The 19267-nt window shown below is 43.0% G+C and overlaps 1 protein-coding gene across 3 annotated transcripts in view; it reads right to left on the bottom strand.

Annotated features, from left to right (window-relative positions):
- Wdfy2 (WD repeat and FYVE domain containing 2) overlaps positions 1 to 10830 on the bottom strand; it is a 201624-nt gene extending 190794 nt beyond the window's left edge. Inside the window, exon 1 of one of the 3 annotated variants that reach the window (XM_029570555.1) lies at positions 10506 to 10830. In XM_029570555.1, the coding sequence (XP_029426415.1) occupies positions 10506 to 10745 (240 nt within the window). In that variant the 5' untranslated portion in view covers positions 10746 to 10830. The remainder of the gene's footprint in view (positions 1 to 10505) is intronic. The other 2 variants (XM_008847350.3, XM_029570557.1) reach the window with 2 other exon arrangements.
- Positions 10831 to 19267: the final 8437 nt, after the last annotated feature.

The raw sequence follows: 19267 nt of genomic DNA, 5'->3' as shown, positions 1-19267 counted from the left end.
CAACTTCCTGTGATTTACATGAGGCTCCAAACATGATCTTCCAAACCTTTCTCCACAAAGCCTCATAGAGAGACAGCCCAGCAGAGAGCAGTTATTAGAGGGAGGTTGACGAGACAGGGTACTCTCCCCAACTCTACCTCTTTCTGGTTGTATCTTTCCTCACCTAGGCAATGACAGTCAAATACTAGTAAAAATTAATTTGGAGGTGTAAGAAGCAAGCAATAAGACCAAAAGAGCAAAGACCTGTCCACTTGTCCTTGGCAGTAACAAATATTGACCTCTGGTCTCCAGACACACACATACAAAACAAGTGACTAAATAAAAGAAAAAACAGAAGGGCAAACACGGGGTATAAGCTGTCTATGTGGATATACATCAAGCAGGGGTTAGTAGTCTGATGATGTATAGATGATTATGTATAGGAAATTATTAACAGGAAACAAGAGACTTCAATGGAAAAATGGACAGTGCACAAGAACAGACAATTCACAAAAGGAAAAGTAACCAATAAACAAACAAATGGGAAGGTACTCAGTAGCCAGTCAAAAAATGTTAAACATTAATGAAATGCCACCAAAAGGTAATTATGAATAATTCAAATATAATAGTCATGATTTGTCAAATGTGACAAAACAAACATTTTCAAGTGTCATCAGAAATATGTTAATGTAGCATAAATGTTTTGGGGAGCAACATGGTAGCCTTAGTGTTTCCAAAAAATAATGAAAACACAGAAGAGGGGAACATATCCACAGGCATAACAATGTTTATCATAGCACTCATAAAACTGAAAATAATGAAATTACCAGTAATGCAGGAAGACAAATGATGACTTACCACTAGTCAGCCAGTACCCTAAGAGTATAGCATACCTTGCTCATGATGGAGTTCCAGGGCCCAGCACATACAGCTCAGGCATTAAGTAGATACAGGTGAATACGGAAGGAAAGAAAAATGTATCACCACCAAAATGACAGCTAAAGACGGAGAAACTACAGGCATAATTTTAAGTGGGGGCAAGAATATCAAAGTGTATGATTACAATCATATTTTTGGAAACTGCATTAGAAAATCTACTGGGTGGTGACACATGATAACGAGCACTGTGCTGGGGTTTATGACTGGACATTTTTAGTGATTATGTCTTTATTTAAGATGTAAACATATTCCAAAGGGATTCTTATGACTACTTAAAATTTACATTGATCCCTAGAAATTCAAGAAAAAGATTAAAATGTAGTCACAGAAACTGCACTAAAATCTTTAATTAGCTCCAAATTATAGGTAGATAAGCCCAAGTAAAAAGAAAAGTCTTCTCATACAGAGATCAGCAATGACATTCATAATTAGGTGAAATGCATCATTTTTGTCAAGTACTAAATTGGTTATAAGGGAACACACCACAGGAGGCCAAAATGCTTACTGCATTCCCAGATTTTTGTGACCTCCACTTCCAGTCAAACTTGATCAACTCCATAACGACAGGAATTTCAGGAAGGCAGGGCAAGCAAGGGGTGGGGGTGGGCTGGTGGAGTATAGGTCCTGAAGTTGAATTACATTTCCACATTCCAATTAAAAAAAAAAAACTATAAAGGTACAGAGAAAGAAAATACAGAACTTGAACAGTTCCTCTATAGCACTGAATTCCAAACTGTTGTTCCGAGTCCATTAGTGAGTTATGAAATTATCAGAAAGGTCACAATCAAGATTTCAGAAGAGCTACAACAGTCAAGAAAATGTCAGTGTGCATGTCACATGAGAAGGCTATCATTTTATACACATTTTTCAGGGGAGTGTGTGTGTGTGTGTTATTAGGGCCATTAAATCCCTGTTGTAGGGTAGCTACATTTAAACACTTTTTATACTGTGTGTGTGTGTGTGTGTGTGTGTGTGTGTGTGTGTGTGTAGAGAGAGAGAGAGAGAGAGAAAGAGACGAGTCAGAGAGACAGAGAAAGAGACAGAGACAGAGAGAAAGAGAATAAATATAAATATGGTGATAAAATACTGTGATTTGTGGTCAAAAGTTTCCACAGCACTCCTCTGCACACCAAGGCCCCAGAGCTAAAATGTTCACACCGTGAAACTAAAGGACTCATCTAGAAGCAGAAATGTTGTAAGTCCAGTTCAACTGGGTATTAGGCACCAATACAAAACAAATGGTTCTAGAAGATTTCAGCCAGGAATAAATAACCGTTGCCATCTAAAGGCTCCAAAAAGCATCATTTGTGCCACACAGACACCCAGCTTTCTCCTACAGCTGCACTTACCTTCACTTGCAATTTCAGGGTAAGGCAGCTATAGGGACTTTATGCTCATCTAGTTACCATGAGGGCACATGTACTAAGAGACCCAACTCCCTCCTTCTTCCAGATGAAGACACTTGGGTTTAGTGTGATGAAAAGCCTGAGTAAATACCAAGGTCAGGGCAGAGCCTGACTCCCAATTCCAGTTCTTTTCCAAGAATTTTTAATTAAAGGCACAAAGCAGCACTCCTTGCCAAGGACAAGTAGACAGGTCTCTGCTCTTTTGGTCTTATTAGTTGCTTCTTATAGCTCCAAATTAATTTTTACTAATGATTTAAATAAAGTGTTTGAACCAAGAAAGCCCCTGCTTCTGGGAGGAAAAATAGTTAATGAGCCTGCTTGCTGAAGTTGCACGGGGAAGCTATCCTTCCGATGTCTATGCTAATTGTTGCACTCTCCTTGGGGGAGACCTTCTGATATAAAGTGTGGCCACCTTCAAATTCTCAGTATTCTCATAATTGAGAAGAAAAGCTTCTTTTGTGGCCATTATCTTCTCAGTAAGTATATACTATACGCCATATAGCTTAGTGTTCTAGGACAGGCAGATTATCCTTCTAGTAGTCTTAAATAACAACTTACTTGATTTCTAAATGCCACAGAGTGCCTTAATTTCCTCCAAACTTTTTTTGCAGATAAGGTCTCATGTTTTCCATGCTGACCCCAAACTCCATATGCAGCCAAGGATGACTCTGAACTTTTGATAGACTGACCTGCATCCAACTCCCAAGTACATATGCTACCATACCAGTGTACACAGTGCTAGGCATTGAATCCAGGGCTTCCTGCATGTCAGGCAAGCTCTCTACCAACCCATCTACATTCCCAGCCCTCCAAACACATTTTTAATGACATCAAGATGATTCTCAGTAAAAAAAAAAGTAGTGGGGGGAGAGAGTTCCTTTCTTAAAGCCAAAAGGCAAAGTAAAAACAGCCAGGGAAAGACGCTGTCTGTGTAAGTAAAATGTAGAATTCCCTTTTTCAAAGTTTTGGTCTTGTTTTCTTGGGCAGAATCATCTCTCTGAAGTGTCTTCTGGATTCTCACATCTCTTCTGGAACGTACTCTCCATGATCATCACCTATTCTAAGCTGAATAGCCCTGGAGGTGCATGTGGTGATCTCAGAATCACTCATGTTAGGAGTGTCAGAACTGCCACCCTGGCACTTTCCAGTGTCACAATTATTGAGTGTCTGTACACTGATTAAGATCTGTAAGCTCCTGCATAGAATCTGGTTTGACAATATAAAAGAACCATCAGCAGCTTTGAGGCCACTTGCCGCCAAGTTTCCTTAGTGAGCATCCTGAAAGCAGCTTTCCCATGGTGGTCTTTCCTTAATGTCAGGCTGCTTCTGACCTTAGAGGCACAGGGCACACAGCAGGCAGATTCAAAATTCAGAGCAAAGATCTCATTTTCAATAACCACACAGAGTAAATTCCTTCTTTGGGACCCTGAAAGCACAATTATTACTGCCAAATGATGGTTCTCCAGTATATAGTTAAAGCTTATTAATTGTATGCCAGTAAATAGATTTCATACACTCAAAAATGAGTTTACAGCCAGGTGTGGTGGCACACACCTTTAATCCCAGCACTTGGAAGGGAGAGGCAGGTGGACCTCTGTGAGATAGAAGCCAACCTTGTCTAAATAGAGAGTTCTAGGCCAGTTGGAGCTACAGAGAGACCCTGTCTCAAAAAAAGAGAAAATAAAAATTAAAAAACAATAACAACAAAAAAGTTTATCACTCAATAACTCTAAAAAGTCCTCAACTTTCATAACTATGTTTCCATAACAGGAAAGTTTGATTTGCACTTCTTTTTAAAAATTATGCAACTGTTATAAAATACATGGTACATAAAACACCATCAGGAGCCCAACTGAAGTAAACCATGGTCTAACTGGTAGTGAAACTAATAGTCAAAGCAGAGAACTCAGTATAATTTCATAATGGAAAGAATTAATAGTAATATGAACCAACACTATAAGGATTTATAAAATGAAATGAAAGTCTAAGATATCTTTTCAAGGTATTAAGTAGTTAAGACCACTTAGAAACATAGTAGTGAAAAGATGGTGGGGGAGGCTTAGAGATAAAAATCCAGCTCCTCTAGTTCCAGCTCACTGGTACCTCCACCCCAGGCAGAACCCTTATCCTGACCTAAAATGAGAGGCTAAGTTCTCTAGCACAGCTTATGTATCTGCTTCAGCCCAGTACAACTCAAACAGAAAAGGATTGGTTCTTTCAAGGTACATATATTGGCAATCCCCTCTGTGCTAGAATCAGATATGACCCCCCCCTATTACCCAGCCTATGGGCTCTGCCCTCGGGACTTAACAGAGAAGAAGCTGCTGCAAACAGTTGTTCTGAATAAGTCAGCCCCTTCTCCTGGACCTAACCAACCCCAAGTTCCTTCTCACAGAGCCTCTGCCCCCATACCTGCTCCTAGAAGCCATTTTACAAAAAAAAAAAAAGAATTCCAAACTCTTACACCCAGATGTTTCAGTAATTTTTTGTTTGTTTTATGTGTATGAATGTTATGCCTGCATGTAAGTGCACCCATGTCGTGCAGTGCCCACAGAGGTCAAAAGAGGGCATCAGATCTCATTACTGGAGTAATGAACAGTTGTTAGCTACCATGTGGGTGCTGGGAACTGAACCCGAGTCCTCTGCAAGAACAGCCAGTGCTTTTAACCACTGAGCCATCTCTCCAGAACATTTTCAGTAGTTTTTCATCTTAGTTATTCCTCTGGAGACACTTTCCAGATTCCTCAAAGTGTGACAACACTTGGAACTGAGTTCTGACTAATAGGCTGGCTCCAGTCTCAGCTGCGTCATTAATACTTCTCAACAGATGCTAGTTTCCTGTGTCTCGCTATCTAGAGCACCCTTTCCTCTACCCCAAAGTTTGTTCTTTGACAATACTGGGGACTGAACCCTTGCCTTGTGCACAGCAGGCAAGGGGTCACCACTGACGTACCCCTAACCCTATCTTTCACTGTTATTTTAAGGCTGGGTCTCTGAAAGTGGCTTATGTAACCTTGAATATGCAATCCTACTGCCTTCACCTCTAAGGTAGTTGGTACCACCAAGCTTGGCCTACACCCAGTTTTTACTCATCCTGCAACACCTATTTGGGGAGACTGCAGGACCTCCACCAATGGAAAACAATTTCTTAAGTACACTGTTTTGATTCCTAGATAGAGAACAGCTTCCACTAACTGTCTAAAAGAAACTACTAGTTGCTGAAACTCTCTGTATGGCAAGATCATGGTCCTGGGTTAAAATAGGTATACAATGAATTTAAATATACAATAAAGATAAAGATGTGAATGGGGCTGGGTCCCATCTGGAGAGAGATCTCTCCTGGCTTTTATTAGCTGAGGTGCTACTAAACAAGAAGCCCCTGGTAAACTACAGGTGAGACCTAAGTCTTAACCAAAACAGAGCAAAGATGTCCAGAGATGATTCCTTAAGCAAGGGATGTTGAAACCCAGAAGACACCATCCCAAAAGAAGCAGGAAAATGAAAAACCTAAAGTGCCAAAGTATGGTGTATTCTCTGGGAATAGAACCTAGCTACAATCAAAGCAGACTTGGCAAGGCCAATGAGTTCAGGGAAGAGGTTATACATTATGGTAGAAACCAGAAATCTTTACCAATAGCTCAGTTTGGTTTTATAGGTCTAATTTTCCCTATGTTTCCTCCTTTAATATCAAGTAAAGTTCTAGACTTCCTAACTGTGCCACAGTGAACTTGAAAGCAAAGGTTTTTATCCACCGGAACTCGAAGATTTGAGAACTATCAGCTCACTACTAGGAGGAGGCTGAGAGTGAAAACGGAACTTCAAGTGAAACAATCCTCCAAAGATGTAGGACTTCGAGGACAAAAAGGGTCAGGGAACTCAGTCATTCTTTCCCATGTGAAAATTCTCTTTTCATTACTAATATCTTAAATATCCTGGTTTTGTTTAATTAAATAACATTTTTGGCCTGAGGGTATGTCTCAGTGACAGAGCCTTTACCCAGCACACACAAGGTCTAAGGTTCCATCCCTAGCTCCACACACATACACAAAACAAAACCAATATTTTAAATGTTCCCCCTACTAAACTGTGAGTATCTTGAAAAGACTCTGTGGTTATCATCACTGTCATGAACACATGGGATGAGAACACAACTGGAACTCAGCTGATGACTGATAGATAAATGAAGCAATAAATGGACTTTTCAGGGTTTGTTTTTCCATTTATTTATATTTGTTGTATGTGTATGAGTGTTTTATACCATGTGCCTGCCCACGGAGGCCCAAAGAGGGAGTTGGATTCCCTGGAACTGGAGTTAAGGATGGGTATTAGCAACCATAGGGGTGTTGGGAACTGAAACTGGGTCCTCTGCAAGAGCAGCCAGTGCTCTTAACTGCTGAACCATTTCTCTAGCCCCAGGACTTTTCAGTTTTAAAGTACCTAAAGTCCCCACTCCAATACTTTCCTCACAAATGTACATTTGTCTACATAAGGTTTTCATCAGTCATTAAAATATTCACTTAACAAGTATCAAAAAATCCAGATAAGTTAAAAACACTGTGTTTCAGAGGCAGGAAAGAGGGGGATCCTCCATGATCCAACAAATTCTTAAGGGACTGATATGGGCCAGTAATTATGTAGGCCCTACACACACACACACACAGTGAAGAAGACACACAAAGCTCTCTAGAGAACTCACAGAAGACAAAACAGACATGAGGTATCATACTGCTGTTTAAAATACAAAATGTGGGACTGGAGAGATGGCTCAGCGGTTAAGAGCACTGGCTGTTCTTACAGAGGACCTAGGTTTGGTTCCCAGAACCCACATAGTGGCTAGCACCCACCATAACTCCAGTTCCAGGGGATCAGACATCCTCGTCTAATCTCTAACTTCTTGGGCATTGTACCACATGGGTACACTTACGTACAGGCAGGCAATACACTCATACACATAAAATAAAAATAATAAATAATATACCAGGCATGGTGGCACACACCTTTAGGAGGTTTGGTTCCCAGAACCCACATAGTGGCTAGCACCCACCATAACTCCAGTTCCAGGGGATCAGACATCCTCGTCTAATCTCTAACTTCTTGGGCATTGTACCACATGGGTACACTTACGTACAGGCAGGCAATACACTCATACACATAAAATAAAAATAATAAATAATATACCAGGCATGGTGGCACACACCTTTAGGCCCAGCACTTGGGAGGCTGAGGCGCAGATCTCTTTCTTTAAAATTTATAGGGCCAGACACAGCAGCATATACTTGTAATTCTAGTGCTTAGGAAGCAGGGGGATCCCAGGTTCAAGGCCATCTGAACTACATAGGAAGGCCCTATCTCACAAAAGGGAGTGAGCCTTTGTGACTCTCATTGCACATAAGTAGAGACTGAGCAACTCCGCTTCCTATCTAGTACTGGCATTCTTGTTTGCTCTTCATCCTTCCCATGTTTTGTTTTGAGATAGGGTCCCACTATGTAGCCTACACTAGCCAGGAACTCCCTATATAGCCCAGCATGGTGCCAAATTCACAATCTTCCTGCCTCAGCCTCCCAAGAGCTGGGATTACAGGCATCTACCACCATACCCAGCATTTCCCATGTTTTTATGTTATGAGTACAGTGGCTATGTGTCATGAGCATCCTTATGCCCTCCTTCAAGTCAGAGTTCCTCTTTGCTGTTCTAGTCTAAGTATTACCTGGCTTTAAAAGTTTTGAGTTTTTTGTGTGTGTTGTTTGTTGTGTTGTATTTTTTTGCAACACTGAGGATCAAACACGGGGCCTCACACATGGTAAGCAAGCAGTCAAACACTCTTATCACTGAGCTATGTCCCTGTCCCATCAGAGGGTCTTTGATGGTTTATACCCCTCTCCCAGGTTGAAGAGCCTCATGCTTATCCTTAGTTTGATATATACCCACACTTACAGAATGAGGAATGCCTTTAATCCCAGCACTTGGAAGGCAGAGGCAGGCGGATCTCTGTGAGTTTGTGGCTAGCCTGGTCTATATAGCGAATTCCAAGCCAACTGGGGCTACAGGGAGACCCTGTCTCAAAAAGACCAAAAAAAAAAAAAATTTAAATAAAGTAAAATATGGTAAAAAACACAAAATGTTAAGTGTTTTCAAAAGTTCAGGTAAAGGCTGTAATGAGTCAAAAGTGAAAAGAGAAACTATGGTTCCATAAGAACTATGATACAGGACATTATTTGTGACTGACCGTTGCAGTTCAAGAATGAACCAGCCAAAGCAGTTAGTGGTAATGGCTTGTAGGTTTTGATGAAAATCAAAATTCTATCTTCTTATTTTTAGTGTTATATCAAGGGACATTGGATTTTGATAAGAATACAGATCAATTCTCTTTTAGTGAAAGCCATAAATGAAACTGTACCCTAAAGCAGGTATTTTAATTGTTGATTGTCTGACCCAAAGAAGCACAGATCTGTCAACCTGAATAATAATAAAACACATGGAGACAACGATCCTGGATTTCTATGTGGGCCTTATTTATTTAACAGTAACTCTATGATAAAATCAATTCTATTGTGTACATTGTAGATTAGGAAAGTGAAAAGTAAGATATTGCTAAACATTTCTATGATCAAATGCAACTTTTTCTTCACTTTCTTTCACATACACTTTAGCTTCTCTACACACTTTGAAATATATACCTTCACTAAAGTTGTTTCCTTTAAAGGAAATACAGTGGAATGGAAATTAGAAGTTTTAGAACTAATATTAAAGGAGCTGAGGTCTAACAACGTTTTTCCTCCTTACTTGATTCAATGAACTCACTCTTGCAACTTACAGGCAAGAATTATGGATGTCTTACAAGGTGAGAAATCAATTTCATCTCTAGTAAGAGAAGGAAAAACATATCTATCCGTATATTCCTCTGACATATAGAATATATCTATAAATAAAATTCTGTGACAAGAACTTCTATGTCTAGAAGCAGTCTCTTTTAATGGAATGTTGACCCATGGAAAAAATTCAACACTGTTGTAAGACTTCTTTGTGAATTTAAAAGGCTCCTGCATCCACTTCACACACAACTTCTGTTCTTTCCAGACCAACTGCCATTAGGGTTGGCAATGTTTCCCCCATGGAGCTGCACAAGAAATGAATCAGGCACCATTAATCAAGCATGATGCAGACACGATATGTAATATACAGGTATCAATACACTCCCCCTAGTTATACTCAAGCACCTAAGAAACAGTAAGTACAATTGAGGTTACACTGCAGAAAGTGTTGAAAGGATTTTAAAAAGAGTAATGAACACTTCGTTGCTCTTGCGATTTTAGGAGTCATGGAAGGAAATTCCCTACCTCAGCATGATTTTAACTTCTATTAATTAAGCAAGCCTAACTACTGTTTTAAGTTAAAAGCGCAGAGCAATATACTTCTACAGGGTTACAATTTTCTAGAATGCCTATAGGTATTACCAAATAAGCAATTCCAGATGTATTGCCCTAGCTCCTACATTCAAGCATCATTCCTCTGGAAGTGACAATGGGAAACTTTTTCTCCATATTAAGAAAGCGCAGTTAGCCAAAGCAAAAAATGCAACGCAAGGGCGAATACTGAGGGCAAAACAAGTAGGTCTACTTCTGCAAACGAAGCAAAATTAAGCAAAAAGAAAGGAAGGAAGCAAAGGAACTCTGGGAGATATCTGCAACCGTGGTCTCTTGCAATTTCCAGACACTTCCCCTGGAGACACAGGGAGAAAGGAGAGGACCGCACCACACGCAGAAGCCCAAAGTTACTCTCTTCACAACTTGAAACGGACTGGGAATTCGGTGGGCGACGTCTGGGAGATACACAGCCGAGCTGGACTGTATAGGGGCAGCGGTGACTCCGTTCCCTTTGGGGCGCAAAGAGAGGCGAGCGAGCGCCCCGAACCCTTAGCTACCCAGCAGAGCGCATCTTCACGGCGCACACACCTGCAGGCAGGCCGGCTCCTCCCTCCCCGCCTCCCTCCGTCCTCCCATTCCGGAGCTGGACCAAGTGTCCGGCGCACCGTTAGCCACTCGGGCTCCCGCAGGCGTTCGGGCCGCGGACGAGGCCACAGCGCACCAAGGGCGGCGCGCAGCTGGACAGCAGCGGCCTGGGACGCGAGGTCTCCACAGGCGCGCACGCCCACCTCGCAGCCGAGGGGCAGTGGTCTGTACCTGTCCTCCGACACGCTGATGACGCCCTCCTCTTTGGGCACGATCACCGCCATATTCACCACCTCCTGCGACCCCTCGACCCGCTGCAGCAGGATCGGCTTGCGGGTCAGGGGCTTGGGTTGGATCTCCGCAGCCATCGGAGGGGGCGCGCCCCGGGCGCCGCCGGCCGCAGCGCGGGACCGGGCTGAGGAGACTGCGGTTCTGGGGCTGCGACGCGGACGCTAGCAGGCCAGCTAGCATAGCCCGGCCGCCCTTCTGGGTACGACCCCGCTCCCAGCTTCAGTAACCAACACCTCCACTGTCGGGGCCGCAACCCGGCACCACCTCCAGGGAAGGAGGCGGAGCCGGGGGGCGGGGCCTGGGCGGGGCCTGCCGCCAGGCGGCCACGGGTAGGCACCCGGGCGGCTCCACTTCCGGAGGAGGCAGAGGAGGGGAAAGAATCCGGGACCTGAGGTCCGGCGCCGGCAGTCAATGCGCGTGCGTCAGCCCAGCAGCCATTTCCTCCCCGCCCCTCTGTAACTCCTGGAGCCCTCCTGAGCACAGCCAGGACGCATGCGCCCTCCGTTCCTGCGGTCTTGGAGCCTACCTTCCACACCCAACGCTTAGTCCCCTCCCTATTAAGAGCCCCAGTGCACACCCTTGGGAACGCGCTTGTCCGGGGCCCCGCCCCCTTCGGACTCCCGGAGAATGGGGCGGGGAAAAGGATGCCTCAGCAGGACCGGAAAGGGGCCTGCGGGAAAGAAAGGAGCGGAGCTGATTGGGACCGGACTGAGCATGAGTACAGTTACCTGTCGTAGCGCTTTTAACAATGAGGCGCAGGGAGAGGCTCCGTGCTCTCAGGCAGTAGGCCCAGACCGCCGGGAGGTACCCCCTCCCATAGACTCCTGGGAATTGTAGTTTTCTCTAGCCTCTTCGCCCCTGTTCCGGAATGCCCGGTATCTCACTACGCAGCCCTGGGCGGCCCTGGGGAAGCCCAGCTACTTTTCCAGGTTATTGGCCACTCAGAGCCAGAATTGGCCGCAAAGACAAACTAAAGAGCTGACCTTACTGAGCAAGACGTCTCTTCTCCCTGGGTCAGACGGCTGCCTGGTGGATTGGGGCATCAGGGGTGGGGAAAGGAGAGACTCCTACAGGCTTCTTGGATTAACTGTGGAGTCAGTCTTCACTTTATTATGTGACTGAAGTACTAAAGCACTTGGGGCCTGCCTTGTCTAATTACCAATCCCCAGAAATCCAACGTTTTTTGCCTTCTCTAGAGACGATGGATAGTTAATATGATTGCAGCAGACTGTAGAATGACAAGAAGAGGAAGAGGAGGGGGAGGAGGAGGGGGGAGGGGGAGGAGGAGGAGGAGACAGCTAATGTTGGCTAGGCTGTGGAGAAATTGGAGCCTTTCATGCACTGCAGGTGGGAATGTAAAAATGGTGCGGCCTCTTTGAAAAACAATCTGGCATTGCTTCAAAGGGTAAACAGTGCTGTCATGTGACCCAGGAATTCTACTTCTCTGTATATACCCAAGAAAAATGGAAGCAGGCTCATAGTAAATCTGAATATGCTTATTATTCTTAATAGCCAAGGAGTAGATATAACCCAGATCTCCACAACTGGTAAGATGTGATATGCATCAATAAGAAGAAATGACATATAAGTACATGTTACACATGGATGAACCTTGGAAACAAATGCTAAGCAAAAGAAATCAGTCATGAAATATCACTTTAAAATTCCACTTACATGAAATGTCCAGAAGAGACAAATCTAACGGACAGAAATCAGATTAGTGGTTTCCCACAAGGGGTTTCTCTGTGGACCATTGCTAAGGGTTATAGGTTTTCTTTTCTTTGGAGGATGTTCTAGAATTGATTGTTATGGTAGTTACACAAAAAAAACCTCTGTACAAAGAGCCATTTGGCTTGTACACTTTTTATTTATTTATTTTATTTTATGTGTATGCGTGTATTACCTGCATGTAGGTAAGTGCACCCGTGTCGTGCAATGCCCGCGGGGGTCATAAGAGGCTGTTGGATCCCCTAGAACTGGACTTATAGACAGTTGTTAGCTGCCATGTGGGTGCTGGGATCCAAACCCGGGTGTTCTGCAAGAACAACCAGTGTTCTTAACCACTGAGCCACCTCTCCAGCCCTGGGTTGTACACTTTTAAATGGTGAAAGTAATGCTATGTGAATTATAGTGACTTATTCAAAAACTATTTCTTTGAAACCACATTTAACTAGATATCCCAGAGTGGCACTGAACTTGTGACCCTAATTCTTCCACCTCCCAGGTAATGGGATTACATGGCTTGGGCCACCAGGCCTGGCTCCGAAATTAAGTATGATGACTGGCTGACAAATTTTGTTAGGTCTCCATCAAGTTTATTCAAAGTAAAATATTGAGAATTGTTTGCCTCATGAAAAGAGGTCATAAATGCATAAAAGTTTTGATTATGATTTTACATGGTCATTAAAGTAAATTATATTCAACCATGTGTGGTGGTGTACACCTTTATCCCAGCCCTCAGGAGGCAGAGGCAGGCGGACTTCTGTGAGTTGGAGGCCAACCTGGTCTACATAGTGAGGTCCAGGCCAGCTGGGATTGCATGGAGACCATGTCTCAAAAAGACCAAAATAAAAAAAAAAAGTAAATTATGTTCTCGATTTGTAGGGCATAAAAACTCCATCACTATCATTTTACTAAAGGTTTTATTTTTATTTTTATTTTATATGTATAAATGTTTTGCCTGTGTGTAAGTGCACCACATGCATGCAGTGCCCACATTAACCAGAAGAAAGCATCAGATCCCTTGGAGCTGGCGTTAGGGATGATTGTTTGTTGGCAGCCATGTGGTGCTGGGAACTGAACCCTGGTCCTCTACAAGAATAGCCAGTGCTCTTAACCACTAAGCCATCTCTCCAGCTCCAATCACTATCATTTCTACCTGTTACTTTTTCACTTAGAGCTATTTTGTGTATCCCTGCATATGAAGAAAAAAAGAAAAGACAGAAAATAGAATTTGTGGACACCTAGGTCTTAAATTCAAATAACGATTAAATTTGCCAATACAATGTTTTTAAAAAATGGTTTTATCTCATCACATACTTACACGTTCTTTTTTCCAAATGTGGAAGTTCTATATTTTTCTTTCTTTTTTAAATTTTATTTAATATTTTTATTTTATGTGTATGCATGTATTACCTGCGTGTAGGTAAGTGCACCAATGTTGTGCAATGCCCGAGGAGGTCAGAAGAGGCTGTTGGATCCCCTGGGATTGGAGTTATGGACAGTCGTTAGCTGCCATGTGGGTGCTAGGATTCAAACCCAGGCCTTCTGTAAGAACAACCAGTGTTCTTAACTGCTGAGCCATCGCTCCAGCCCAGGAAGTTTATATTTTTATGAAAACGTCCACCATCTAGTTCAATTTTCAAAGTTCTATTACAAAATCAGTCAAATCAGACTTTTATCAAAAAAATTCTGACTTCATTTTTCATTCAAATATAGTTTGATATATGTTGTGAGAAATACTGTAAAAATATGGTGCATATTATAAGATGGATTACTAAACATTGAAATTTCAATGACATTGATCTATACCAATTTTAAATAATTTATTGAAATAAGCAGCAATGGGATATGCTTCATAAATGTTATAATAAGAGTAATAAATTTTTGTGAAACAATAGAAGGTGTGCTATGATAGATACTCTTTCAATAAGTGTATATGCATTCATCTCTGGTGTTGAACTTTTGAGAATAAATAAGGATCATATCTGTAAAATCATAAATGACTCCACTAATTTGGTTAAAATCATAATCAAACCTTTTATGCATTTAATGAAAGAAAAAGATGCATGCTTCTTATACACTTTACACATACTTTGTTATTAATCTTCAAAGCTTCTTCAAAATAGTTACTCTACTATTTCTGACCTTGCTATTCAGGATGTTTTTTTCTTTTTGCCCCAGGGCAAAGCATCACAGTGAGTAAACTTCAGGGTATGAATGAAGCATGTGAAAAGGAATAATATCTAATGCAAATACAGGCACATCCTCAAGCTGGTTTCAGGACAATTCCTTAAAAGAATCTAGAGAGATGTACACTTAAAATGCTGTTTGTCCAGATACCACTTGTCAAGTTTTCACAGACCAGTATTACATGGGCCACACATGGACACTTCTAATCCAGGAAACAGAGGAAGGGGGTGGAGTGAAGGTGGCAGATGGAACTTTTAGGTAGGTAGAGTTCAAGAGGACTGTTTTTTAATAATTGGATTGTGCTGGATAGTTTTGGTGTCAACTTGACACACCTGGGTTGAGGGAGCTTCAGTTGCCTCTGTTGGACTGGCCTGTGGCCATGTCTGAGGGGCATCTTCCTGATGAGTGATGTGGGAGGGCCCAGCCCCCTGTGGGTGGTGCCACCCCTGGGCAGGTGGGCTTGTGTTTCATAAGAAAGCAGGCTGAGCAGGGGCCAGGGGAGCAAGCCAGTAAGCAGCATTCCTCCATGGCCTGTGCTACAGTTCCTGCCTCCAGGTTCCTGCCCTGAGTTCCTACCTTGGGTTCCCAGATGAACTGTGACCTGGGATATGAAAGCTAAATAAACCCTTTCCTCCACAAGTTGGTAGTGGTCAGAGTATTTTGTCACAGCAATGAAGACCAAACCAAGACACACAGAACAGTATTACATGCGCCAGACATGGACACTTCTAATCTAGGAAACAGAGGAAGGGGGTGGAGTGAAGGTGGGAGATGGAACTTTTAGGTAGGTAGAGTTCAAGAGGACTATTTTTTAATAATTGGACTAAGGTGACTTCTTTTAGATTAACTCGTCATTCTTGGAAGGCTCACAGCAGACTCTAAAACCCACCCACCTCACCCCTGCCCCCAGCACAGTTAGTGACCAAAACTGGTAAATATAGACTGAGTGGGGATCTGGAGATCTGGGACCCTGGAATCATCAGTTAAAACACAAACAGAAATCTATGAGCAGACAGTATTTGTGAGACCCAGAGAGGCAATGGGGTCAGTCAGCGACAGGAACATCAGCTGACAGGTATCTGTATGCCAACCTCCAGGTGAATTCAAAAACAGGAGTCAAATCTGTGGTGGCGGCTAAGCAAAGACACCAAGGTCCCTGGGGCTAGAGGAACTGGTATTCTGAGCCAGACGTTGAAATAGGAGATGAGTAGTTCACAAGGATTCCTGGAGCAAGTTACTTAAACTTTTTAAGCCCTTTCTCTCTCCTCCATGTGTAAGTTGTGTATGGATAATCATACTACCAATCTTATATGCAAGTGATTGTTTTTACAAAGATCCTTCATTTGGAGGAATAAACCCAGTATCTGGCAAGTAGCTATTCTAAAAGAAAAGATGGAAGGAATTGGAAGCAGATGGAGAGAAGAAAAGGGGGTAGAGGTGACAACTTTGTCTCAAGACAGGATCATTATCTTCATAATGATCAGATTGGGTCACCAGGCTAGCCTGCAGTGGAAGTCTTAACTTTTCAGAAGTAAAATATCTGAGAATAGAAAATTAAAGGTAACTTCCACTTTCATTTGTAAGTCAGTTTAGCATTCAGTTTTGGATTTGAGTGAATTTTCTTGCTGACTCGATTTTACATTGCTAATTCCAAGACATGCCCTCAAAAATCCCTACAGTGTAGAAGTGGTGGTCCTTTGGCATATAAGTACCATGATGAATAATGCTTCCCCAAAAGAATATCTTGTGGTTCCAACAAAGAGCACTAGAGAACATCCATTCTGCCTTCATTCTTTCAAGTTCCCTACCTGGCATTAGCCACATGGGCTCTCAACAGGAAAGTTTGATGGAGACTGCAGATGTAGCTCAGTGGTTTAGTACTAACCTGGCATACAGGAAGCTCTGGGCTCAGTCCCCAGCACAACAACAACAACAAAAATCAGCAAGTTAAAACTAATAAGGTCAGATAGTTCTGAAACCTGACTTCACACCAGAATGTCTAGGAAATTTTGAAAATGTAACTTCGTAGACCCTCTTCCTGAACTACTACATTTACTTGCAGGAGTGTGACTTATTTTAGAAAATGTTTCCAAGTGTTTTTTTTTTTTTTTTTTTTTTTTTAATGTGTATGTGTATATGAGTATTTTGCCTGCATGTATGTAAGTGTGCCTGTGCATGCAATACTTGCAGAGGCCAGAAGAGGGCATCAGAACTCCTGTGTATTGCCTACATTCATATAAGTGTACCCATGCCCTGCAGTGCCCAAGAAGGTCAGAGGAGGGCATTGGAGCCCATGGCATGGAGTTATGGTTGGTTGTAAGCCACCATGTGAGTGCTGAGTATTGAACCCAGGTCCTCTGCCAGAATAGCCAGTGCCCTTAACCACTGAGCCATCTCTCCAGCCCCCCTCCAAGTGTTTTTTAATGCAGGGAGCCTTCTAAGTCTAGTCTAAAACAGTCAATGAAGAGTCCATATAATGAATGAAGAGCAATTGGAGTGGGGCTCCAACTCTGAGACATATCCCTTGTTTCTTTTGCTTCCATAATCTGACAGACTATCCAGGCTGCTGAATTTTATGGATGTTTGTGACCAGACCACAATCTTTTCTGTGGCACACTGAGTAAGAACACAGCTTGCAGCTTTTCCTTCATTCACCTCTTCTGGAAAAAAGCATGAGGGTATTTTGGTTTTGCCTTTGCTTATTTTTTAAGACATTTCTTTCCATTGCGCACGTGTGTGTGTGTGTGTGTGTGTGTGTGTGTGTGTGTGTGTGTCACATGTGCGCAGACACCCATGGGGGCCAGAACAAAGCATCAGCTCTCCTAGAGCTGGAGTTTTAGGAGGTTGTGAGCTGCCTGGCATGGGTACTGGGAACCCAACTCTGGTCCTCTGCAAGAGCATTATGCAGTCTTAGCCACTGAGCCATCTCTCCAACCTCCACTTATTTGTTTTTGAGACAGTATCTCACCATGTAGCCCAAGTTGGTATCCTCCTGCCTCAGTTTCTCAAGTGCTGGGATTAAAAGTCTGTGCTACCATACCTGGTTCATCAAGTTTTTTGCTAGTCTTTTTGTCCTAATCCTCTCAATTTCCTTAGGCCATCCCACTCCACTCTAACACAGACAATATGTGCCAGTGGGAGACTACACACACGAAGGGATGGAATTAGATGTATCTATCTACCTACTATCTTTTTGTTTGTTGGTTTTTTTTTTTTTTATGTGTATGAGTATATTGTCTGCATGCATGTAAGTGCACTTGTGTTGTGCAGTGCCTGTGGAGGTCAGAAGATGGTGTTGGGTCCCCTAGAACTGGAGTTACAGACAGTTGTTAGCTGCCACGTGGGTGCTGGGAACTGAACCCAGGTCCTCCACAAAAGCAGCAAGTGCTCTTAACCACTGAGCAGCTCTCCAGCCCCATTTTTGTTTTTTGACACAGGGTGTCCCTGTAGCCCCAGTTAGTCTGGAACTGTCTATGTAGACCAGGTTGGCCTCCATCTCACAGAGATCCTTGTTAGATTTTTGGAGAATAAAAGGAAAGATAGAGGAGTAGGAGATAAGAAACAAGAGCCACACCTGCAACAGGCAAGGAATATATTTTCCTTTATTCCAAGAAGATACAGCGAGAGGTAGAGGCTGTCTGCAGGAACCAAGCTTCTACAACTAGACAAAGAAACTGGGGGTAGGAGGTGCTGGGGTTTTTATAAGGTTTGTGACACACAGCTGCACTTTGTGGGGAGTTGAATTAGTGCCTGGGTTTGGTGTCCTTGAGGGTCTCTTTTCTCAGACAGGCGGGTGAGTTATCTATGGCCCTAAAGGAGTCAGGTGGGCTCCACAGACAGTCTCTCTCAGTCCTGGGATTGACTATTTGGTAAGTCTTGAGCAATGCCAGGCTGCCAATTTAGGGCCAGTTAGACAATTTAAGGGATTTATGGTTTTCCCTAATGAGGCTTGTGGCTCTTTGGCAATTCACACATTCTATCAGTCCTCCTGCCTCTGAGTGCTGGGGTGAAAGGTGTGTGCCACCACACCTGGCTCCTACTATATTTTTTAAAAAGTTATGCTTAATTATTTTTTTACATTTATTAGGGGGTTATGCATACCATAGCATGTGTTTAGAGGCCAGAGGACAATTTGCAGAAGTTGCTTCTCTTCTTCCAGTATGTGGGTCTCAGGGATCAAACTTAGGTTGTCAGGCTCTGCTTGCCTGTACCTGCTGAGCCATCCCACCAGCCCAACTTTTGTTTTGTTTTGTTTTGTTTTTGGTCGTTTTGAGACAGTCTCTCCCTGTAGCCCCAGCTGGCCTGGAACTCACTATGTAGACCAGGCTGGCTTTGAACTCACAGAGATCTACCTGCCTCTGCCCCCCAAGTGCTGGGATTAAAGTACCGTGCCACTAGGCCCAGCCCAACTATTTTTTTAAAAGACTTTTTTTTCTTTTTTTGGTCTTTTTGAGACAGGGTCTCCCTGCAGCCCCAACTGGCCTGGAACTCACTATGTAGACCAGGCTGGCCTTAAACTCACAGAGATCCACCTGCCTCTGCCTCCCAAGTGCTGGGATTAAAGGTGTGCACCACCACACATGGCATAAGAGACTTTATGAAACAGTCACAGCATAGTTGAGCATAAAGCACAGCAAGTTCCCACGTACTCCCTGTTCCAACTACCCCATTAGTCACCAAAATGGAGCATTTGTCACAATGTTACAATGTCACAAGATTATCACCCAGAATCTATAGTCTACACTGGGGCTCTCTTGGTACTAGCCGTCCTACAAGTTTGGACACATATG

Source organism: Nannospalax galili, unplaced genomic scaffold, assembly GCF_000622305.1.
Source record: "Nannospalax galili isolate Female #2095 unplaced genomic scaffold, S.galili_v1.0 scaffold1252, whole genome shotgun sequence".
NCBI classification, from domain to species: Eukaryota; Metazoa; Chordata; class Mammalia; order Rodentia; family Spalacidae; genus Nannospalax; species Nannospalax galili.
The sequence above is the reverse complement of the archived record's forward strand: the minus strand, read 5'-3'. Positions and strand labels throughout refer to the sequence as shown.